The sequence below is a fragment of the Drosophila ananassae genome, unplaced genomic scaffold (genome assembly GCF_017639315.1).
Source record: "Drosophila ananassae strain 14024-0371.13 unplaced genomic scaffold, ASM1763931v2 tig00000205, whole genome shotgun sequence".
Lineage (NCBI taxonomy): Eukaryota > Metazoa > Arthropoda > Insecta > Diptera > Drosophilidae > Drosophila > Drosophila ananassae.
The window spans coordinates 15,610-38,328 of NW_025319161.1; the positions used below are offsets into that span (position 1 = coordinate 15,610).

The 22,719-nt window shown below is 37.3% G+C and overlaps 11 protein-coding genes across 11 annotated transcripts; 3 read left to right on the plus strand and 8 right to left on the minus strand.

Annotated features, from left to right (window-relative positions):
- The first annotated feature begins 3,436 nt into the window (after positions 1 to 3,436).
- On the plus strand, positions 3,437 to 3,867 carry LOC6505206 (histone H2B). The gene has a single exon (XM_001964773.4). It carries the CDS (start codon positions 3,450 to 3,452, stop codon positions 3,819 to 3,821), a length of 372 nt encoding a protein of 123 aa, XP_001964809.1. The 5' UTR covers positions 3,437 to 3,449; the 3' UTR covers positions 3,822 to 3,867.
- Positions 3,868 to 4,271: 404 nt separating this feature from the next.
- LOC123258349 (histone H1-like) lies at positions 4,272 to 5,110 on the minus strand. The gene has a single exon (XM_044718215.1). It carries the CDS (start codon positions 5,108 to 5,110, stop codon positions 4,361 to 4,363), a length of 750 nt encoding a protein of 249 aa, XP_044574150.1. The 3' UTR covers positions 4,272 to 4,360.
- Positions 4,595 to 6,735, minus strand: LOC123258360 (histone H3). The gene has a single exon (XM_044718227.1). The coding sequence runs from the start codon at positions 6,648 to 6,650 to the stop codon at positions 6,240 to 6,242; it is 411 nt and encodes a 136-aa protein (XP_044574162.1). The 5' UTR covers positions 6,651 to 6,735; the 3' UTR covers positions 4,595 to 6,239.
- A 122-nt stretch (positions 6,736 to 6,857) lies between these two features.
- LOC123258341 lies at positions 6,858 to 13,091 on the plus strand. The gene is made up of 3 exons (XM_044718203.1): positions 6,858 to 7,244; positions 9,328 to 9,563; positions 12,725 to 13,091. The coding sequence occupies exons 1-3, from the start codon at positions 6,938 to 6,940 to the stop codon at positions 13,037 to 13,039; spliced, it is 858 nt and encodes a 285-aa protein (XP_044574138.1). The 5' UTR covers positions 6,858 to 6,937; the 3' UTR covers positions 13,040 to 13,091.
- Positions 7,729 to 8,219, minus strand: LOC123258365 (histone H2A). The gene has a single exon (XM_044718232.1). It carries the CDS (start codon positions 8,172 to 8,174, stop codon positions 7,800 to 7,802), a length of 375 nt encoding a protein of 124 aa, XP_044574167.1. The 5' UTR covers positions 8,175 to 8,219; the 3' UTR covers positions 7,729 to 7,799.
- Positions 10,062 to 10,977, minus strand: LOC123258350 (histone H1-like). The gene has a single exon (XM_044718216.1). It carries the CDS (start codon positions 10,898 to 10,900, stop codon positions 10,151 to 10,153), a length of 750 nt encoding a protein of 249 aa, XP_044574151.1. The 5' UTR covers positions 10,901 to 10,977; the 3' UTR covers positions 10,062 to 10,150.
- LOC123258364 (histone H3) lies at positions 12,003 to 12,526 on the minus strand. The gene has a single exon (XM_044718231.1). It carries the CDS (start codon positions 12,438 to 12,440, stop codon positions 12,030 to 12,032), a length of 411 nt encoding a protein of 136 aa, XP_044574166.1. The 5' UTR covers positions 12,441 to 12,526; the 3' UTR covers positions 12,003 to 12,029.
- Positions 13,092 to 13,518: 427 nt separating the features above from the next.
- On the minus strand, positions 13,519 to 14,038 carry LOC123258369 (histone H2A). Its single transcript, XM_044718236.1, has one exon. It carries the CDS (start codon positions 13,962 to 13,964, stop codon positions 13,590 to 13,592), a length of 375 nt encoding a protein of 124 aa, XP_044574171.1. The 5' UTR covers positions 13,965 to 14,038; the 3' UTR covers positions 13,519 to 13,589.
- A 5,373-nt stretch (positions 14,039 to 19,411) lies between these two features.
- Positions 19,412 to 19,842, plus strand: LOC123258373 (histone H2B). The gene has a single exon (XM_044718242.1). It carries the CDS (start codon positions 19,425 to 19,427, stop codon positions 19,794 to 19,796), a length of 372 nt encoding a protein of 123 aa, XP_044574177.1. The 5' UTR covers positions 19,412 to 19,424; the 3' UTR covers positions 19,797 to 19,842.
- Positions 19,843 to 20,219: 377 nt separating this feature from the next.
- Positions 20,220 to 21,164, minus strand: LOC116655702 (histone H1-like). The gene has a single exon (XM_032453566.2). It carries the CDS (start codon positions 21,083 to 21,085, stop codon positions 20,336 to 20,338), a length of 750 nt encoding a protein of 249 aa, XP_032309457.1. The 5' UTR covers positions 21,086 to 21,164; the 3' UTR covers positions 20,220 to 20,335.
- Positions 21,165 to 22,187: 1,023 nt separating this feature from the next.
- On the minus strand, positions 22,188 to 22,710 carry LOC116655705 (histone H3). Its single transcript, XM_032453569.2, has one exon. The coding sequence runs from the start codon at positions 22,623 to 22,625 to the stop codon at positions 22,215 to 22,217; it is 411 nt and encodes a 136-aa protein (XP_032309460.1). The 5' UTR covers positions 22,626 to 22,710; the 3' UTR covers positions 22,188 to 22,214.
- Between the last annotated feature and the right edge of the window lie 9 nt (positions 22,711 to 22,719).

A 22,719-nucleotide genomic window follows, 5' to 3' on the forward strand; every position in this document is an offset into this window, starting at 1 on the left:
TTTAAATGCATATTCCAAAACGTAAATAGTATCAGACAACTTAGAAAACAAACTGAAATAAACCTGCTCCTGGACAAATACAAACCAGACATACTACTATTAGCTGAACACCGACTAAGACCAAACGAGACAATCACCCTAAACAACTACCAACTCATTCGACACAAATCAAGCTCGCTTGTGGCTATTTGTGTCAAAAATGGTACCAAATTCACCCTAATAAATACCCCACAAACCAGAAACGCTGAAGCCATAGCCATACTTCTCAACTACAGAGACAACAGGAATACAAACCATCAAATAGCCTTTGCCTCAATATATAAGAGACCACAAGATCCATCGCTCATAACCGACATACACACAATAACTCGCTTTATTACACAGAACACAAATTGTGATCACATAGTAATCGGGTGTGACGTAAATGCAAAGCACCCTAGCTGGCACATTCCGTATCTCGACCCACGACACAAAAACCAAGATGGCAGAATTCTGCTAAATTGGATCCAAAATAGATCAGATTACAAAATAATACCCTCATCTGAACCTACAAGAGTCAGCAACAACTCTAAATCCTCCATTGATTTTTTCATAACAACAACAAACCTAGACACAGGACCCAATACCACATGTAAAGTCCTAAAAGACTTCCCATCAGACCACTACGGAATACAATTAAAAGTCAATTTAGGGAATTATGAACTAGATAAAATAGAGACAAAAACTCAATACAAATTCAATAGCATAAACACGCTAATCTATAACGCTATAATCACCAGAAATCTACAATACATCCCAGACAATAGGAACATGCAATCAAATGAAATTGACTACCATGTAGAAAATCTCGTCGCAGCTTTCAAAGCTGGCCTAGAATCTAACCTAGCCATACCCAAAATCCAAATAAACCCATCCCAACCAGCAAAAAATATCATACCAAGCCGACAATGCCTCCAATTAATAAAAATAAAAAAGAAAATCAGAAGACAGCTCATACGCAGACAGTCAAGCCTCAATCACCATCAAAAGCAAATAATAAGAGAAATAATAAACCAATTAAACAAAGCAATAAATACAGATCTAGAAAACGCATACTTACTCTCCATAGAAAAGAAACTCTCCCACATCAAGCCTAAAAACATCAGCCTAAAATACCTATCCAAAACAAAAAAACACGACGTATCCCATAGCATCACACTAACACAGCAAGAAATAAACACAATAGATTTTAGCACATCCCCAAACATCATTGACGACTTCTCGAAAGTCAATGCTCTAGCTTGGTCATTCCAACAAATACACGCACAAAATGATCACCTATCAGCAACAACGATAGAAATTCAAGAACACACTAATCATGTAAACAATGCAGTAAACTCCATGTTCAGACAGAATGAATATATCACAACCTTCTCCACAACCACAACGGCTGACGGAAAATTCCCGAATGCCAGTAATATAGGCTTCGTCAACTCAGAAGACCTCATTCATCACATTAGATTTTGTAATAATAAAAAAACCTTAGGACCCGACAGCACTAGCAATTTCCTCATAAAAAAACTAAGCCTTAAAATAATAGACCACCTTACAATACTCTTTAATCACTGCATCAATAATGGATATTTTCCAGAATCATGGAAAAAAGGCAAAATCATACCCATTAAAAAACCAAACAATGAATCAAGCAAACTAAAAAGCTATAGACCAATATCAATCCTCTCAGCCATCAGCCAACTGCTAGAAAAAATCTTGTTAGAAAAAATAAATAAACACATAGAAGAACAAAATACGCTAAAACCATACCAACTTGGGTTTAGACAAAGAACCTCAACATCACACTCCTTTGCAATTACAAATAACTTCATTTACGAAAAATTAATGAAAAAATGTGCAACTATTACCTGTGCACTAGACTTTGAAAAGGCCTTCGACACGGTATGGACAAATGGACTGATATTCAAGATGATGAACAAATTTAATTTTAATACGCAAATAACCAAAATAATAAATAGCTACCTCCAAAACAGAACCTTCTACGTGACAAACAATTCCGAAACATCCATCACACGCAACATCACAGCAGGAGTTCCACAGGGATCAACCCTTGCACCCACCCTATATAACATTTACCTTGCAGACATCCCGGACTACCAACCAATGCACAACGAAACATATAGACCTGCAATCACACCTATCATATACGCAGACGATATACTCATCCTTGCGTCAAGTCCGAGACTAAAATGCACTGAAAAAACACTTAACAACTACCTAAAACAACTAGAAGCCTACTTTATAAAGTGGAGGCTCAAACTAAACGTTGATAAATGCGAAACCTGTACAATCAGGGGACCCAGAAAAAGGGATCTTTACCCTAACCAACGAACATACATTCCCAAAATCAAAATTAACTCTAACACACAGATCAAAAACACTACAGTCATCAAATACCTCGGAGTAAAATATGACTCAAAACTTAACTTTAAAGAAAACACGGAACACACTATAAAAAAAGCAAAAATACAACTAGGACTAATTCACCATGTTTTTGGTTCAATTACCACAAGCCAAAACACACGAAGTCAAAACACCAAACTCCAAATCTACAAAAAACTAATTCAACCCATATTAACATACGGACATATAGCTTGGTTTAATCTTAAATCTCAAGAAATGGAGAAATTAAGAATCTTCGAACGTCAAATGCTACGCAGAGCCCTAGGTCCTGCAGCCAGAAACATAAACACCACACATTTCATAACAAACAACAACCTATACAAACTAACCAAAACAACCAGACTTGACACAAAAATAATGAAAATAGTAGAAAAATTTATAGAATCCAATAAGGAAACCGACAACCCACTCATAGCAAACTGTATAGACCAAAGGCAATTGACACAAAACCACTCCAGACACCACCTTACCCTAAACCACTTCAACTACCTCAAAAACATAGGAATTATTTATGATCAAAACAAAAACCTAATCTTCTATCATCGCGCACACACAACCCTAAACCCAGAGCACCTCATATACAATGTAGGACAATAATACCCCCCTCCCCCTTGTAAATACACCCCTAGAATAAGACACTTTAAAATAGACTAAGTAGAATTAAGGCAGCAAATCAAAAACTCAATAATATTCAGGTTTTCTTTTTTCCTGACAACTCCAAACCTCAAAACTTTAACCCAGCCAAACTTAATAATGGCAACAAGAACACATACAAACAAACCTTACTCTTTAAGACCCGGAAAAGCTGATGCGCAGGGTAATAAACACCAAAAACCAAAAACTGTAATTTTAAGATTTTGTCAACCTTAGAATTAAGCTTGTAGAGTATAAGTGTTATAAACTCTGTAAAATTTCCATGACAATAAAAAATGGTAAAAAAAAAAAAAATGGCGCAAATATTATTGTGAAGTGAAGTGAATTTGAAAGTAACTATGCCGCCGAAAACCAGTGGAAAGGCAGCCAAGAAGGCTGGCAAAGCTCAGAAAAATATAACCAAGAATGATAAGAAGAAGAAGCGCAAGAGGAAGGAAAGCTATGCTATTTACATCTACAAGGTTCTGAAGCAGGTTCACCCTGACACTGGAATTTCGTCTAAAGCTATGAGTATAATGAACAGCTTCGTAAACGATATCTTTGAGCGTATTGCTGCTGAGGCTTCGCGTCTGGCTCATTACAACAAGCGCTCGACCATCACCAGTCGGGAAATCCAAACGGCTGTTCGTCTTCTCCTGCCTGGAGAGTTGGCCAAGCATGCCGTTAGTGAAGGAACCAAGGCTGTCACTAAGTATACAAGCTCCAAGTAGATTGCTCGCTTGCTGGGCAGAATGATCCAAAAAGGCCCTTTTCAGGGCCACAACATCATTTTATCAAAGAACACCAAATTTTTAATAGAAGACAATAAAATAATTTCTTATTAATTCTTAAAGAAACACCATTTTTTAAGAAACACATTAGTAAATAAATAAACATCTTAACCTTACCTTACCTACCATAGTAGACTTTTATTATTTTTATTATTATTAGTTATACCTTCATAAACAAACGAGTAGAATGATGCTGGGCGTCGTTTTTCTATATTACATTAAATAATTGATATTTTTTATGTACAGGCGTACATTGCATAGGCATGCAACCAAATTTTCAAATTTTCTATTGCAATTTCGAATCCAGTATTGTTTTTAAGATACTCTCCTAAAAAGTCAAGTTGAAAAAAATTGATAATTTCTTTCTCTTTAAAACATATCTTGTAGCCCTGAAAAGGGCTTGTTTAATTTAATTTTAGATTTCGAAATCTAAAATTTCGATTGCAAACATGTGCAATTTTAATGCACATTATTACAATTTATTTTTTTGCTGCCGTGGTCTTAGCTTTTGGCTTCTTTGCGGTAGCAGGAGCAGCGGCTTTCTTCACAGTCTTTTTGGGCTTAGCAGATGCAGCTGGTTTAGCCTTTGGGGCTTTAGCTGCCTTTGGTTTGGCTGATGATGGCTTCACCTTTGATGCTACTGCTTTTGCCTTAACGTTACCAGATTTCTTAGCGTCCTTTGCCTTGGCCTTCTCGGTCTTTTTCTTTTCAGCGGTCTTCTTAGTAGCCACGGCTTTTTTAGTTTTGGGCTTCTTGTCGGCAGCTCCGGCGGCCTTTTTAGTGGTGGCTCCGGTCTTCTTGGTGGATACCTTCTTGGTTTTAGTTTTTTTCTCAACAGAAGAAGGCTTTGGCTTGGGCTCCTTCTTGGCAGAAGCTGACAGTTTAAACGAACCAGAAGCACCCTTTCCCTTCGTCTGGATCAGCTTACCGTTGGCAACGGCAGACTTCAGGTACTTCTTGATGAAAGGAGCCAGCTTCTGAGCATCGCATTTGTACGTGGCAGTAATGTACTTCTTGATTGCTAGGAGGGACGAGCCCCCACGCTCCTTCAAATTCTTTATTGAAGCGTCTACCATTTGTTGAGTTGGCGGATGCGATGGTGGTGCAGTGGTCTTCTTCGCCTTTGTGGCAGCGGAGCCCGTTGCCTTTTTGGCTGTTACTTTCTTCTCAACCGGTGCAGGTGGAGCTGCCACAGGAGACGCGGATGTAGCTACTGCTGAATCGGACATTTTTAAATTTTTATTCACAGAAATAAACTTTTTTTTATGCAAAAAATAGCCCGCGACCCCACATCCAAAGTCCCTTGCTCGGATGAGAATCGAGGAGGAGAGCAGTTTGACTATGTGTTTGGCACAGTTCATTTGTGTTACAAATGTTTTTTCGAAGGGTGTAATTATTTTTTACTATTTCATTCTTAAAATGATATAATGTTGATTTTTTTAAATTGCGTTTTATTCTTAAATATTCAAAATTTAATAAAAACTTTTTTCAATTGCCGTATATAGATCGGTTGCTTTTTATTGAGTACTCGAAAGTGCACGTTTACGTTAATATCTTAAATATTTTACATTAAAACATCGTTAAAAATATAAAATGATTGTATTATTGTTGATATACAAATGAATGTTATAAATTGAACTTTCAACTACCAGTTATGCAAATAATAATTTTATTTTTATATAATACTCATACTTAAATATAGCTTTTAAAATGACCCTTTCCTGGATAAAATGTGCGCTTTCATTTGACATAAAGAAACTGTTTTGGTACTAAAAAATATAGTTTTTCTAAAAGAATATAATTTTAAATTGTTTTGTTTTTTCTAATAAATCTTCTCTATTTTACATTCTGGAAGTAATTCATATTTTTTATATTTGGCTATGTATACCAGTGAAAGTCTCACATTGAACTATAATTACCAGTTATAATAGCCTTCAAAAAATAACCTTTACTTTAGTTTTCACTTAATAAATAATAATCTTCTAATATAATACAAACTCTTAGTTAATTTTAAAATGCATAATAGAAATTTGTATATTAAATAATATCATTTCTTATAAAATTTTAATTTTTTTTGTTCGACATATTTTAAGTTTTTCTTTATATATTTACCAATTTATGACTTAAACAGCTAAATGCTAATATTAATATTCTGTAAAGAGTGCTCTAAATAAAAACATATATATATTTTGCTATACATTTATTAAATATATTTTTCTTTGCCTTCCAAATCTAAAAACTAATTCTTTTGGGTTATATATCAATAGGTACTCAAATCTCATTGAAAATAACATTGTGGTCCTGAAAAGGACCGATTTTTTTTTAAATATATGGGCTTCCAATTGACAATTATTCAATTTAAGCGCGCTCTCCACGGATACGACGAGCCAGCTGGATGTCTTTGGGCATAATAGTAACGCGCTTGGCATGAATGGCGCACAAATTGGTATCTTCAAACAGACCAACCAGATAGGCTTCGCTAGCTTCCTGCAAAGCCATCACAGCCGAGCTCTGGAAGCGCAAATCTGTCTTGAAGTCCTGAGCTATTTCACGCACCAACCGCTGGAATGGCAGCTTGCGGATCAACAACTCGGTACTCTTCTGGTAGCGACGGATTTCACGGAGAGCCACAGTTCCGGGACGATAGCGATGGGGCTTCTTTACTCCTCCGGTGGCTGGAGCACTCTTCCGTGCGGCCTTTGTAGCCAGTTGTTTGCGTGGCGCCTTGCCACCAGTCGATTTACGAGCAGTCTGCTTTGTACGAGCCATTTTAATTTCCAAATTCACTGTTCTCTTCGCGCCTCTAAAAACACAATAAACGTGCTGCCCGTTGCGCTACCTCTTTATATACCAGAAACGCCGAGGGTTGAAAAGAGGGAGATAGAACAACATGCCATTTCGATCAATCGGGTTTCGGAAGAGCGAGAAAAATATATCGCTCGGAACTCTTCGTATTCTCATTGAATCGGTATAAAGAGCAGCGCACCGATCTGACAAAATTAGTTCTTCAGTGACTTTCGTGCAGTGTGTTAATATAAAAAGAAAAAGATTGAAAAATGACAGGTCGTGGTAAAGGTGGCAAGGGCTTGGGAAAAGGTGGCGCCAAGCGTCATCGCAAAGTCTTGCGTGATAACATCCAGGGTATTACAAAGCCAGCTATTCGCCGTTTGGCTCGTCGTGGCGGTGTGAAGCGCATCTCTGGTCTTATCTACGAGGAAACTCGTGGAGTCCTGAAAGTGTTCTTGGAGAACGTTATTCGTGACGCCGTCACCTACACCGAACACGCCAAAAGGAAGACAGTGACGGCCATGGATGTTGTTTATGCTCTGAAGAGACAGGGACGCACTCTATACGGCTTCGGCGGTTAAAATTATTTTTGTACAGCCTGTACTTCAACTATACAATCGGTCCTTTTCAGGACCACAATTTCTTGAACAAAAAAAGAGAATAAAATTTGAAATAGTACCGTAATGATCGATCGTAGCCTTAGAAACTAGATATAATATATTATAATTCAGAAAGCAGAATTTTACTTAATTTAGAAACGAAATAAACGGTATACTACTAGAAACTACATTTTTTTTTTTTAGATATATGCACACACAATAATCACACTCTTCACACAAGCTCTATATGTATATTATTGAAAATTCTTGAATGATTTTAAGTGAAATTTACATTCAACGTGGTTTTCTTTCATTTTATTTCAATCATTCATAATAGCGACAAAAATGTTTTCGCTTTTATTCTTGTTAATATATTGTTTATACATTTTGTTATTGTAATGTAAACTAGTGCTAATCTTGTAGTTGAAAATTTATATTCTTTTGAAAAAGTGTGGTCGTCCTGAAAAGGACGTTTGGGTTTATAAATGTGTTTATGTACAAGTATTCTGTATTCAGGGCCGTAATTAAGCGTTTAGGCCTTCTTCTCGGTCTTCTTGGGCAAAAGCACAGCCTGGATGTTGGGCAACACGCCACCCTGAGCTATGGTGACACCAGAGAGCAGCTTGTTCAACTCCTCGTCATTGCGAATAGCCAACTGGAGATGACGGGGAATAATCCTAGTCTTCTTGTTATCACGGGCAGCATTGCCAGCTAACTCGAGAACTTCAGCTGCCAGGTATTCCATAACGGCAGCCAGGTAAACAGGAGCGCCGGCACCAACGCGTTCAGCATAGTTGCCTTTGCGGAGCAGACGGTGAATACGTCCGACGGGGAACTGAAGACCAGCACGATTCGATCGGGACTTTGCCTTTCCCTTCACTTTTCCACCCTTGCCACGACCAGACATTTTTTTTACTTTACGATAATTCACTTCACACACGAATAATGGTGGCGAACTATGGACCACCAATTTATACTTATGCCTTTATCCCTGCTTTCAGTTGGGGGTAGGTCGTTTCTGATGAAATTTTTTAAAAGTAGACCTGAAAACCTTGCTCGAATAAAAGTACTAAGCCGAACGGCTGTTGGGCGCAAATATTATTGTGAAGTGAAGTGAATTTGAAAGTAACTATGCCGCCGAAAACCAGTGGAAAGGCAGCCAAGAAGGCTGGCAAAGCTCAGAAAAATATAACCAAGAATGATAAGAAGAAGAAGCGCAAGAGGAAGGAAAGCTATGCTATTTACAGAGCTGGGAAAACATCGATAGTTGGCATATTCGAGGTTTTCGAGGTTTTTCATACAAATATTCGATAGTATCGAACTAAAAAAATTATAAATCAAGTTTAAGTTGCATTTAGAGTAAATAATAAAAAAACTTCTTAAAGGCCATTCTTTATTCGAATAACAAAACATAACAAAATCTCATAATCATATGAAGTCGCTTATAACAAAGGAAGAAATGAAATAATTCACAAAAGATTCTTATGAATAGGTTAATATATTCTAAATTTGTACACTGACGACTAATATTGTAATATGAGTTCAATGCTATAGCCTCAACGGTTTGTATCTTCTGTTTTGAGTTACACATGCTATAACCTAGTCTAAGGTTTTAGCAGGTATAACTTAGAACAGAAAATACTAACCGTTGAGGCTATAGCATTGAACTCATGTTACAGTATTAGTCTTCAGTGTAACTAGCTAACTATTCATTGATTGAATAGTTTGAGATCCACATATTTTTATTGAGAAAGGATAATATATCCACGTTTTTGGCCTTTAGTGATGCTCTCCTAGCAGAAATAATTTGTCCCGTTTTACTAAAACTCCTCTCAGACTCAGTCGATGATGCTTTTAGATACCTACCTTTATCGTATTCGCCTTGCAAAAATTTGTCCATTTTCTCCGCCAACACCAATATTAACTTTCACGTGTAGATCTCCGCAGTTGTTCGCCAAAAGTAAAGATGTGCAAGCTTGCCACTATCGTTTACTATCGGCACTCAAACATCGATAGTGGTTCGCAAACCCAAATATTCGATATATCGATACTATCGTGAGTGGCCGACCCAGCTCTAGCTATTTACATCTACAAGGTTCTGAAGCAGGTTCACCCTGACACTGGAATTTCGTCTAAAGCTATGAGTATAATGAACAGCTTCGTAAACGATATCTTTGAGCGTATTGCTGCTGAGGCTTCGCGTCTGGCTCATTACAACAAGCGCTCGACCATCACCAGTCGGGAAATCCAAACGGCTGTTCGTCTTCTCCTGCCTGGAGAGTTGGCCAAGCATGCCGTTAGTGAAGGAACCAAGGCTGTCACTAAGTATACAAGCTCCAAGTAGATTGCTCGCTTGCTGGGCAGAATGATCCAAAAAGGCCCTTTTCAGGGCCACAACATCATTTTATCAAAGAACACCAAATTTTTAATAGAAGACAATAAAATAATTTCTTATTAATTCTTAAAGAAACACCATTTTTTAAGAAACACATTAGTAAATAAATAAACATCTTAACCTTACCTTACCTACCATAGTAGACTTTTATTATTTTTATTATTATTAGTTATACCTTCATAAACAAACGAGTAGAATGATGCTGGGCGTCGTTTTTCTATATTACATTAAATAATTGATATTTTTTATGTACAGGCGTACATTGCATAGGCATGCAACCAAATTTTCAAATTTTCTATTGCAATTTCGAATCCAGTATTGTTTTTAAGATACTCTCCTAAAAAGTCAAGTTGAAAAAAATTGATAATTTCTTTCTCTTTAAAACATATCTTGTAGCCCTGAAAAGGGCTTGTTTAATTTAATTTTAGATTTCGAAATCTAAAATTTCGATTGCAAACATGTGCAATTTTAATGCACATTATTACAATTTATTTTTTTGCTGCCGTGGTCTTAGCTTTTGGCTTCTTTGCGGTAGCAGGAGCAGCGGCTTTCTTCACAGTCTTTTTGGGCTTAGCAGATGCAGCTGGTTTAGCCTTTGGGGCTTTAGCTGCCTTTGGTTTGGCTGATGATGGCTTCACCTTTGATGCTACTGCTTTTGCCTTAACGTTACCAGATTTCTTAGCGTCCTTTGCCTTGGCCTTCTCGGTCTTTTTCTTTTCAGCGGTCTTCTTAGTAGCCACGGCTTTTTTAGTTTTGGGCTTCTTGTCGGCAGCTCCGGCGGCCTTTTTAGTGGTGGCTCCGGTCTTCTTGGTGGATACCTTCTTGGTTTTAGTTTTTTTCTCAACAGAAGAAGGCTTTGGCTTGGGCTCCTTCTTGGCAGAAGCTGACAGTTTAAACGAACCAGAAGCACCCTTTCCCTTCGTCTGGATCAGCTTACCGTTGGCAACGGCAGACTTCAGGTACTTCTTGATGAAAGGAGCCAGCTTCTGAGCATCGCATTTGTACGTGGCAGTAATGTACTTCTTGATTGCTAGGAGGGACGAGCCCCCACGCTCCTTCAAATTCTTTATTGAAGCGTCTACCATTTGTTGAGTTGGCGGATGCGATGGTGGTGCAGTGGTCTTCTTCGCCTTTGTGGCAGCGGAGCCCGTTGCCTTTTTGGCTGTTACTTTCTTCTCAACCGGTGCAGGTGGAGCTGCCACAGGAGACGCGGATGTAGCTACTGCTGAATCGGACATTTTTAAATTTTTATTCACAGAAATAAACTTTTTTTTATGCAAAAAATAGCCCGCGACCCCACATCCAAAGTCCCTTGCTCGGATGAGAATCGAGGAGGAGAGCAGTTTGACTATGTGTTTGGCACAGTTCATTTGTGTTACAAATGTTTTTTCGAAGGGTGTAATTATTTTTTACTATTTCATTCTTAAAATGATATAATGTTGATTTTTTTAAATTGCGTTTTATTCTTAAATATTCAAAATTTAATAAAAACTTTTTTCAATTGCCGTATATAGATCGGTTGCTTTTTATTGAGTACTCGAAAGTGCACGTTTACGTTAATATCTTAAATATTTTACATTAAAACATCGTTAAAAATATAAAATGATTGTATTATTGTTGATATACAAATGAATGTTATAAATTGAACTTTCAACTACCAGTTATGCAAATAATAATTTTATTTTTATATAATACTCATACTTAAATATAGCTTTTAAAATGACCCTTTCCTGGATAAAATGTGCGCTTTCATTTGACATAAAGAAACTGTTTTGGTACTAAAAAATATAGTTTTTCTAAAAGAATATAATTTTAAATTGTTTTGTTTTTTCTAATAAATCTTCTCTATTTTACATTCTGGAAGTAATTCATATTTTTTATATTTGGCTATGTATACCAGTGAAAGTCTCACATTGAACTATAATTACCAGTTATAATAGCCTTCAAAAAATAACCTTTACTTTAGTTTTCACTTAATAAATAATAATCTTCTAATATAATACAAACTCTTAGTTAATTTTAAAATGCATAATAGAAATTTGTATATTAAATAATATCATTTCTTATAAAATTTTAATTTTTTTTGTTCGACATATTTTAAGTTTTTCTTTATATATTTACCAATTTATGACTTAAACAGCTAAATGCTAATATTAATATTCTGTAAAGAGTGCTCTAAATAAAAACATATATATATTTTGCTATACATTTATTAAATATATTTTTCTTTGCCTTCCAAATCTAAAAACTAATTCTTTTGGGTTATATATCAATAGGTACTCAAATCTCATTGAAAATAACATTGTGGTCCTGAAAAGGACCGATTTTTTTTTAAATATATGGGCTTCCAATTGACAATTATTCAATTTAAGCGCGCTCTCCACGGATACGACGAGCCAGCTGGATGTCTTTGGGCATAATAGTAACGCGCTTGGCATGAATGGCGCACAAATTGGTATCTTCAAACAGACCAACCAGATAGGCTTCGCTAGCTTCCTGCAAAGCCATCACAGCCGAGCTCTGGAAGCGCAAATCTGTCTTGAAGTCCTGAGCTATTTCACGCACCAACCGCTGGAATGGCAGCTTGCGGATCAACAACTCGGTACTCTTCTGGTAGCGACGGATTTCACGGAGAGCCACAGTTCCGGGACGATAGCGATGGGGCTTCTTTACTCCTCCGGTGGCTGGAGCACTCTTCCGTGCGGCCTTTGTAGCCAGTTGTTTGCGTGGCGCCTTGCCACCAGTCGATTTACGAGCAGTCTGCTTTGTACGAGCCATTTTAATTTCCAAATTCACTGTTCTCTTCGCGCCTCTAAAAACACAATAAACGTGCTGCCCGTTGCGCTACCTCTTTATATACCAGAAACGCCGAGGGTTGAAAAGAGGGAGATAGAACAACATGCCATTTCGATCAATCGGGTTTCGGAAGAGCGAGAAAAATATATCGCTCGGAACTCTTCGTATTCTCATTGAATCGGTATAAAGAGCAGCGCACCGATCTGACAAAATTAGTTCTTCAGTGACTTTCGTGCAGTGTGTTAATATAAAAAGAAAAAGATTGAAAAATGACAGGTCGTGGTAAAGGTGGCAAGGGCTTGGGAAAAGGTGGCGCCAAGCGTCATCGCAAAGTCTTGCGTGATAACATCCAGGGTATTACAAAGCCAGCTATTCGCCGTTTGGCTCGTCGTGGCGGTGTGAAGCGCATCTCTGGTCTTATCTACGAGGAAACTCGTGGAGTCCTGAAAGTGTTCTTGGAGAACGTTATTCGTGACGCCGTCACCTACACCGAACACGCCAAAAGGAAGACAGTGACGGCCATGGATGTTGTTTATGCTCTGAAGAGACAGGGACGCACTCTATACGGCTTCGGCGGTTAAAATTATTTTTGTACAGCCTGTACTTCAACTATACAATCGGTCCTTTTCAGGACCACAATTTCTTGAACAAAAAAAGAGAATAAAATTTGAAATAGTACCGTAATGATCGATCGTAGCCTTAGAAACTAGATATAATATATTATAATTCAGAAAGCAGAATTTTACTTAATTTAGAAACGAAATAAACGGTATACTACTAGAAACTACATTTTTTTTTTTTAGATATATGCACACACAATAATCACACTCTTCACACAAGCTCTATATGTATATTATTGAAAATTCTTGAATGATTTTAAGTGAAATTTACATTCAACGTGGTTTTCTTTCATTTTATTTCAATCATTCATAATAGCGACAAAAATGTTTTCGCTTTTATTCTTGTTAATATATTGTTTATACATTTTGTTATTGTAATGTAAACTAGTGCTAATCTTGTAGTTGAAAATTTATATTCTTTTGAAAAAGTGTGGTCGTCCTGAAAAGGACGTTTGGGTTTATAAATGTGTTTATGTACAAGTATTCTGTATTCAGGGCCGTAATTAAGCGTTTAGGCCTTCTTCTCGGTCTTCTTGGGCAAAAGCACAGCCTGGATGTTGGGCAACACGCCACCCTGAGCTATGGTGACACCAGAGAGCAGCTTGTTCAACTCCTCGTCATTGCGAATAGCCAACTGGAGATGACGGGGAATAATCCTAGTCTTCTTGTTATCACGGGCAGCATTGCCAGCTAACTCGAGAACTTCAGCTGCCAGGTATTCCATAACGGCAGCCAGGTAAACAGGAGCGCCGGCACCAACGCGTTCAGCATAGTTGCCTTTGCGGAGCAGACGGTGAATACGTCCGACGGGGAACTGAAGACCAGCACGATTCGATCGGGACTTTGCCTTTCCCTTCACTTTTCCACCCTTGCCACGACCAGACATTTTTTTTTACTTTACGATAATTCACTTCACACACGAATAATGGTGGCGAACTATGGACCACCAATTTATACTTATGCCTTTATCCCTGCTTTCAGTTGGGGGTAGGTCGTTTCTGATGAAATTTTTTAAAAGTAGACCTGAAAACCTTGCTCGAATAAAAGTACTAAGCCGAACGGCTGTTGGGCGCAAATATTATTGTGAAGTGAAGTGAATTTGAAAGTAACTATGCCGCCGAAAACCAGTGGAGCTCTCCAGTGACCTTCGTGCAGTGTGTTAAGAATTCACTTAAGTTCGAGAATTCAGTGACTTTCGTGCAGTGTGAAAAGAAAAAGATTGAAAAACGAGTGGTTGCGATGCAAGTGAGTGATTGGAGGTGAAGGAAAGCAAAGAGATTTACAAAAGACCAAAGGTTCCTCCTTCACCCTTCACATGCAAAGTGACCACGAAAGTGAAGAGTTCAAGCAGCCAGCCAATGCTGTGCAAGCAATCAAAAAAGACAAAAACAATACAAACATGACAAAAAATAAAAATAAAAACAAAAGTGGCTCCCCAAAGCCACCTCCGACGGTTGCCACAAACAAATCGAACACAAACACATGCTCGCCAAGGCCATCAACCCCGGCACTAGCCGATGAAGACGATGAAATGGTCTACGAGTCTGACTCGTCCAAGCGACACAGAAGCTCATCGTCCGATTACGATTCATCCGACAGCGACGAATCCACATATGAAGAAGATGATGATGAGGACTCTACCCTAACTGCAGAACAAGTAAGGGGTCTCCTCAAAGAAACCAGCAAACTCAGAGAAGAAAACAAAAAACTACTAGAACTTCTAACTCAACATAAAAACAACAAAAACAACCAAGACGATAACACCACCAGCTACAACCATAAGGAAAATTACCCGGCACTAAACAGCAAACAACAGAATAAAAGATTTAAATTGACTACGCCACCAGCAAAACACACAGCCCCTAAGAAGACTGCAGTACCAGCTAGGACCACATCATACCCTCCTAAGGAAACCGACACCTTAAACAATCTACCGGTAATAGTATTATATAACACAAACATTAAGATTCTAAGACAAGCCTTAAAGGGTAAATACACCCTTAACATAGTAAACAAAAATGTTACACATTTAAAACTATACACACTAGAAAATTTGACTAACACAAAAAACTTTCTCACAGAAAACAAAGCCATGTACTTCACATATACCCCCAAACAACTTAAACCACACACTGTTATTATAAAAAAACTACCTCTAAACATATTTAATGAAAGCGAAATTAAATCTGCCCTTCAAGAAAAAATTCCGGAACTGGAAATAATTTCCATAAAACCTTATAAAGAAAAATTCTACCTTGCCCAAATCAAAAAACAAATAACAATCTCAACAACCTATTTAATATAAGCACCTTGTTAAATTGCAAAATCATCATTGAAGGCTTCAAGCCACACCCTAATAGTATTAAACAATGCCACAAATGCCAAAGATTTGCACACGTAGCCAGCAACTGTAATATGCCTTACCGCTGCATCAAATGCACAAACACGCATCCACCAGGTGAATGCAAAGTTCCCAAACCAGACCCAAACAACCCTCAACCCTCCCCAGCTAAATGTGTCAATTGCCTTGGTAACCACACTGCCAACGCTAAAATATGCCCAATCAGGCTTAAAATTATTGAAAAAATTAAGACAAGACGAACCACGCAATCAACAAATATTAACAATAAAATTGTAAGTGACAAAAGCTTTTCATCATTATTTACAAATATCACGCAAACGCAGGCCCAGCCTCAACCTCAGCCTCAACCAAAAACACCCACAACCATGACAATAGATAGTATAAATAGAGAGTCCATCAAAGCCTTTGGCAAAGACCTTTTAGCCTGCATTGAAATAATGCAAAACACCATTCACAAATACCCACAAACTAAAACTGAAAATATCAAAAAACAAATCCTACTAGATTTCATTCTACAAATATCCCTATGAGACCATTTAAATGCATATTCCAAAACGTAAATAGTATCAGACAACTTAGAAAACAAACTGAAATAAACCTGCTCCTGGACAAATACAAACCAGACATACTACTATTAGCTGAACACCGACTAAGACCAAACGAGACAATCACCCTAAACAACTACCAACTCATTCGACACAAATCAAGCTCGCTTGTGGCTATTTGTGTCAAAAATGGTACCAAATTCACCCTAATAAATACCCCACAAACCAGAAACGCTGAAGCCATAGCCATACTTCTCAACTACAGAGACAACAGGAATACAAACCATCAAATAGCCTTTGCCTCAATATATAAGAGACCACAAGATCCATCGCTCATAACCGACATACACACAATAACTCGCTTTATTACACAGAACACAAATTGTGATCACATAGTAATCGGGTGTGACGTAAATGCAAAGCACCCTAGCTGGCACATTCCGTATCTCGACCCACGACACAAAAACCAAGATGGCAGAATTCTGCTAAATTGGATCCAAAATAGATCAGATTACAAAATAATACCCTCATCTGAACCTACAAGAGTCAGCAACAACTCTAAATCCTCCATTGATTTTTTCATAACAACAACAAACCTAGACACAGGACCCAATACCACATGTAAAGTCCTAAAAGACTTCCCATCAGACCACTACGGAATACAATTAAAAGTCAATTTAGGGAATTATGAACTAGATAAAATAGAGACAAAAACGCAATACAAATTCAATAGCATAAACACGCTAATCTATAACGCTATAATCACCAGAAATCTACAATACATCCCAGACAATAGGAACATGCAATCAAATGAAATTGACTACCATGTAGAAAATCTCGTCGCAGCTTTCAAAGCTGGCCTAGAATCTAACCTAGCCATACCCAAAATCCAAATAAACCCATCCCAACCAGCAAAAAATATCATACCAAGCCGACAATGCCTCCAATTAATAAAAATAAAAAAGAAAATCAGAAGACAGCTCATACGCAGACAGTCAAGCCTCAATCACCATCAAAAGCAAATAATAAGAGAAATAATAAACCAATTAAACAAAGCAATAAATACAGATCTAGAAAACGCATACTTACTCTCCATAGAAAAGAAACTCTCCCACATCAAGCCTAAAAACATCAGCCTAAAATACCTATCCAAAACAAAAAAACACGACGTATCCCATAGCATCACACTAACACAGCAAGAAATAAACACAATAGATTTTAGCACATCCCCAAACATCATTGACGACTTCTCGAAAGTCAATGCTCTAGCTTGGTCATTCCAACAAATACACGCACAAAATGATCACCTATCAGCAACAACGATAGAAATTCAAGAACACACTAATCATGTAAACAATGCAGTAAACTCCATGTTCAGACAGAATGAATATATCACAACCTTCTCCACAACCACAACGGCTGACGGAAAATTCCCGAATGCCAGTAATATAGGCTTCGTCAACTCAGAAGACCTCATTCATCACATTAGATTTTGTAATAATAAAAAAACCTTAGGACCCGACAGCACTAGCAATTTCCTCATAAAAAAACTAAGCCTTAAAATAATAGACCACCTTACAATACTCTTTAATCACTGCATCAATAATGGATATTTTCCAGAATCATGGAAAAAAGGCAAAATCATACCCATTAAAAAACCAAACAATGAATCAAGCAAACTAAAAAGCTATAGACCAATATCAATCCTCTCAGCCATCAGCCAACTGCTAGAAAAAATCTTGTTAGAAAAAATAAATAAACACATAGAAGAACAAAATACGCTAAAACCATACCAACTTGGGTTTAGACAAAGAACCTCAACATCACACTCCTTTGCAATTACAAATAACTTCATTTACGAAAAATTAATGAAAAAATGTGCAACTATTACCTGTGCACTAGACTTTGAAAAGGCCTTCGACACGGTATGGACAAATGGACTGATATTCAAGATGATGAACAAATTTAATTTTAATACGCAAATAACCAAAATAATAAATAGCTACCTCCAAAACAGAACCTTCTACGTGACAAACAATTCCGAAACATCCATCACACGCAACATCACAGCAGGAGTTCCACAGGGATCAACCCTTGCACCCACCCTATATAACATTTACCTTGCAGACATCCCGGACTACCAACCAATGCACAACGAAACATATAGACCTGCAATCACACCTATCATATACGCAGACGATATACTCATCCTTGCGTCAAGTCCGAGACTAAAATGCACTGAAAAAACACTTAACAACTACCTAAAACAACTAGAAGCCTACTTTATAAAGTGGAGGCTCAAACTAAACGTTGATAAATGCGAAACCTGTACAATCAGGGGACCCAGAAAAAGGGATCTTTACCCTAACCAACGAACATACATTCCCAAAATCAAAATTAACTCTAACACACAGATCAAAAACACTACAGTCATCAAATACCTCGGAGTAAAATATGACTCAAAACTTAACTTTAAAGAAAACACGGAACACACTATAAAAAAAGCAAAAATACAACTAGGACTAATTCACCATGTTTTTGGTTCAATTACCACAAGCCAAAACACACGAAGTCAAAACACCAAACTCCAAATCTACAAAAAACTAATTCAACCCATATTAACATACGGACATATAGCTTGGTTTAATCTTAAATCTCAAGAAATGGAGAAATTAAGAATCTTCGAACGTCAAATGCTACGCAGAGCCCTAGGTCCTGCAGCCAGAAACATAAACACCACACATTTCATAACAAACAACAACCTATACAAACTAACCAAAACAACCAGACTTGACACAAAAATAATGAAAATAGTAGAAAAATTTATAGAATCCAATAAGGAAACCGACAACCCACTCATAGCAAACTGTATAGACCAAAGGCAATTGACACAAAACCACTCCAGACACCACCTTACCCTAAACCACTTCAACTACCTCAAAAACATAGGAATTATTTATGATCAAAACAAAAACCTAATCTTCTATCATCGCGCACACACAACCCTAAACCCAGAGCACCTCATATACAATGTAGGACAATAATACCCCCCTCCCCCTTGTAAATACACCCCTAGAATAAGACACTTTAAAATAGACTAAGTAGAATTAAGGCAGCAAATCAAAAACTCAATAATATTCAGGTTTTCTTTTTTCCTGACAACTCCAAACCTCAAAACTTTAACCCAGCCAAACTTAATAATGGCAACAAGAACACATACAAACAAACCTTACTCTTTAAGACCCGGAAAAGCTGATGCGCAGGGTAATAAACACCAAAAACCAAAAACTGTAATTTTAAGATTTTGTCAACCTTAGAATTAAGCTTGTAGAGTATAAGTGTTATAAACTCTGTAAAATTTCCATGACAATAAAAAATGGTAAAAAAAAAAAAAATGGCGCAAATATTATTGTGAAGTGAAGTGAATTTGAAAGTAACTATGCCGCCGAAAACCAGTGGAAAGGCAGCCAAGAAGGCTGGCAAAGCTCAGAAAAATATAACCAAGAATGATAAGAAGAAGAAGCGCAAGAGGAAGGAAAGCTATGCTATTTACATCTACAAGGTTCTGAAGCAGGTTCACCCTGACACTGGAATTTCGTCTAAAGCTATGAGTATAATGAACAGCTTCGTAAACGATATCTTTGAGCGTATTGCTGCTGAGGCTTCGCGTCTGGCTCATTACAACAAGCGCTCGACCATCACCAGTCGGGAAATCCAAACGGCTGTTCGTCTTCTCCTGCCTGGAGAGTTGGCCAAGCATGCCGTTAGTGAAGGAACCAAGGCTGTCACTAAGTATACAAGCTCCAAGTAGATTGCTCGCTTGCTGGGCAGAATGATCCAAAAAGGCCCTTTTCAGGGCCACAACATCATTTTATCAAAGAACACCAAATTTTTAATAGAAGACAATAAAATAATTTCTTATTAATTCTTAAAGAAACACCATTTTTTAAGAAACACATTAGTAAATAAATAAACATCTTAACCTTACCTTACCTACCATAGTAGACTTTTATTATTTTTATTATTATTAGTTATACCTTCATAAACAAACGAGTAGAATGATGCTGGGCGTCGTTTTTCTATATTACATTAAATAATTGATATTTTTTATGTACAGGCGTACATTGCATAGGCATGCAATCAAATTTTCAAATTTTCTATTGCAATTTCGAATCCAGTATTGTTTTTAAGATACTCTCCTAAAAAGTCAAGTTGAAAAAAATTGATAATTTCTTTCTCTTTAAAACATATCTTGTAGCCCTGAAAAGGGCTTGTTTAATTTAATTTTAGATTTTGAAATCTAAAATTTCGATTGCAAACATGTGCAATTTTAATGCACATTATTACAATTTATTTTTTTGCTGCCGTGGTCTTAGCTTTTGGCTTCTTTGCGGTAGCAGGAGCAGCGGCTTTCTTCACAGTCTTTTTGGGCTTAGCAGATGCAGCTGGTTTAGCCTTTGGGGCTTTAGCTGCCTTTGGTTTGGCTGATGATGGCTTCACCTTTGATGCTACTGCTTTTGCCTTAACGTTACCAGATTTCTTAGCGTCCTTTGCCTTGGCCTTCTCGGTCTTTTTCTTTTCAGCGGTCTTCTTAGTAGCCACGGCTTTTTTAGTTTTGGGCTTCTTGTCGGCAGCTCCGGCGGCCTTTTTAGTGGTGGCTCCGGTCTTCTTGGTGGATACCTTCTTGGTTTTAGTTTTTTTCTCAACAGAAGAAGGCTTTGGCTTGGGCTCCTTCTTGGCAGAAGCTGACAGTTTAAACGAACCAGAAGCACCCTTTCCCTTCGTCTGGATCAGCTTACCGTTGGCAACGGCAGACTTCAGGTACTTCTTGATGAAAGGAGCCAGCTTCTGAGCATCGCATTTGTACGTGGCAGTAATGTACTTCTTGATTGCTAGGAGGGACGAGCCCCCACGCTCCTTCAAATTCTTTATTGAAGCGTCTACCATTTGTTGAGTTGGCGGATGCGATGGTGGTGCAGTGGTCTTCTTCGCCTTTGTGGCAGCGGAGCCCGTTGCCTTTTTGGCTGTTACTTTCTTCTCAACCGGTGCAGGTGGAGCTGCCACAGGAGACGCGGATGTAGCTACTGCTGAATCGGACATTTTTAAATTTTTATTCACAGAAATAAACTTTTTTTTATGCAAAAAATAGCCCGCGACCGCACATCCAAAGTCCCTTGCTCGGATGAGAATCGAGGAGGAGAGCAGTTTGACTATGTGTTTGGCACAGTTCATTTGTGTTACAAATGTTTTTTCGAAGGGTGTAATTATTTTTTACTATTTCATTCTTAAAATGATATAATGTTGATTTTTTTAAATTGCGTTTTATTCTTAAATATTCAAAATTTAATAAAAACTTTTTTCAATTGCCGTATATAGATCGGTTGCTTTTTATTGAGTACTCGAAAGTGCACGTTTACGTTAATATCTTAAATATTTTACATTAAAACATCGTTAAAAATATAAAATGATTGTATTATTGTTGATATACAAATGAATGTTATAAATTGAACTTTCAACTACCAGTTATGCAAATAATAATTTTATTTTTATATAATACTCATACTTAAATATAGCTTTTAAAATGACCCTTTCCTGGATAAAATGTGCGCTTTCATTTGACATAAAGAAACTGTTTTGGTACTAAAAAATATAGTTTTTCTAAAAGAATATAATTTTAAATTGTTTTGTTTTTTCTAATAAATCTTCTCTATTTTACATTCTGGAAGTAATTCATATTTTTTATATTTGGCTATGTATACCAGTGAAAGTCTCACATTGAACTATAATTACCAGTTATAATAGCCTTCAAAAAATAACCTTTACTTTAGTTTTCACTTAATAAATAATAATCTTCTAATATAATACAAACTCTTAGTTAATTTTAAAATGCATAATAGAAATTTGTATATTAAATAATATCATTTCTTATAAAATTTTAATTTTTTTTGTTTGACATATTTTAAGTTTTTCTTTATATATTTACTAATTTATGACTTAAACAGCTAAATGCTAATATTAATATTCTGTAAAGAGTGCTCTAAATAAAAACATATATATATTTTGCTATACATTTATTAAATATATTTTTCTTTGCCTTCCAAATCTAAAAACTAATTCTTTTGGGTTATATATCAATAGGTACTCAAATCTCATTGAAAATAACATTGTGGTCCTGAAAAGGACCGATTTTTTTTTAAATATATGGGCTTCCAATTGACAATTATTCAATTTAAGCGCGCTCTCCACGGATACGACGAGCCAGCTGGATGTCTTTGGGCATAATAGTAACGCGCTTGGCATGAATGGCGCACAAATTGGTATCTTCAAACAGACCAACCAGATAGGCTTCGCTAGCTTCCTGCAAAGCCATCACAGCCGAGCTCTGGAAGCGCAAATCTGTCTTGAAGTCCTGAGCTATTTCACGCACCAACCGCTGGAATGGCAGCTTGCGGATCAACAACTCGGTACTCTTCTGGTAGCGACGGATTTCACGGAGAGCCACAGTTCCGGGACGATAGCGATGGGGCTTCTTTACTCCTCCGGTGGCTGGAGCACTCTTCCGTGCGGCCTTTGTAGCCAGTTGTTTGCGTGGCGCCTTGCCACCAGTCGATTTACGAGCAGTCTGCTTTGTACGAGCCATTTTAATTTCCAAATTCACTGTTCTCTTCGCGCCTCTAAAAACACAATAAACGTGCTGCCCGTTGCGCTACCTCTTTATATACCAGAAACGCCGA

Excerpts from the sequence above, each read along its gene's own strand:
- LOC6505206 (XM_001964773.4), top strand. The coding sequence starts at position 3,450 with ATGCCGCCGAAAACCAGTGGAAAGGCAGCCAAGAAGGCTGGCAAAGCT.
- LOC123258349 (XM_044718215.1), bottom strand. The coding sequence starts at position 5,110 with ATGTCCGATTCAGCAGTAGCTACATCCGCGTCTCCTGTGGCAGCTCCA.
- LOC123258360 (XM_044718227.1), bottom strand. The coding sequence starts at position 6,650 with ATGGCTCGTACAAAGCAGACTGCTCGTAAATCGACTGGTGGCAAGGCG.
- LOC123258341 (XM_044718203.1), top strand. The coding sequence starts at position 6,938 with ATGACAGGTCGTGGTAAAGGTGGCAAGGGCTTGGGAAAAGGTGGCGCC. Across the intron at positions 7,245-9,327 it reads CACTCTATACGGCTTCGGCG|TGGCCGACCCAGCTCTAGCT; the intron begins GTTAAAATTATT and ends TACTATCGTGAG. Across the intron at positions 9,564-12,724 it reads GAGAGTTGGCCAAGCATGCC|AAAATGACAGGTCGTGGTAA; the intron begins GTTAGTGAAGGA and ends GAAAAAGATTGA.
- LOC123258365 (XM_044718232.1), bottom strand. The coding sequence starts at position 8,174 with ATGTCTGGTCGTGGCAAGGGTGGAAAAGTGAAGGGAAAGGCAAAGTCC.
- LOC123258350 (XM_044718216.1), bottom strand. The coding sequence starts at position 10,900 with ATGTCCGATTCAGCAGTAGCTACATCCGCGTCTCCTGTGGCAGCTCCA.
- LOC123258364 (XM_044718231.1), bottom strand. The coding sequence starts at position 12,440 with ATGGCTCGTACAAAGCAGACTGCTCGTAAATCGACTGGTGGCAAGGCG.
- LOC123258369 (XM_044718236.1), bottom strand. The coding sequence starts at position 13,964 with ATGTCTGGTCGTGGCAAGGGTGGAAAAGTGAAGGGAAAGGCAAAGTCC.
- LOC123258373 (XM_044718242.1), top strand. The coding sequence starts at position 19,425 with ATGCCGCCGAAAACCAGTGGAAAGGCAGCCAAGAAGGCTGGCAAAGCT.
- LOC116655702 (XM_032453566.2), bottom strand. The coding sequence starts at position 21,085 with ATGTCCGATTCAGCAGTAGCTACATCCGCGTCTCCTGTGGCAGCTCCA.
- LOC116655705 (XM_032453569.2), bottom strand. The coding sequence starts at position 22,625 with ATGGCTCGTACAAAGCAGACTGCTCGTAAATCGACTGGTGGCAAGGCG.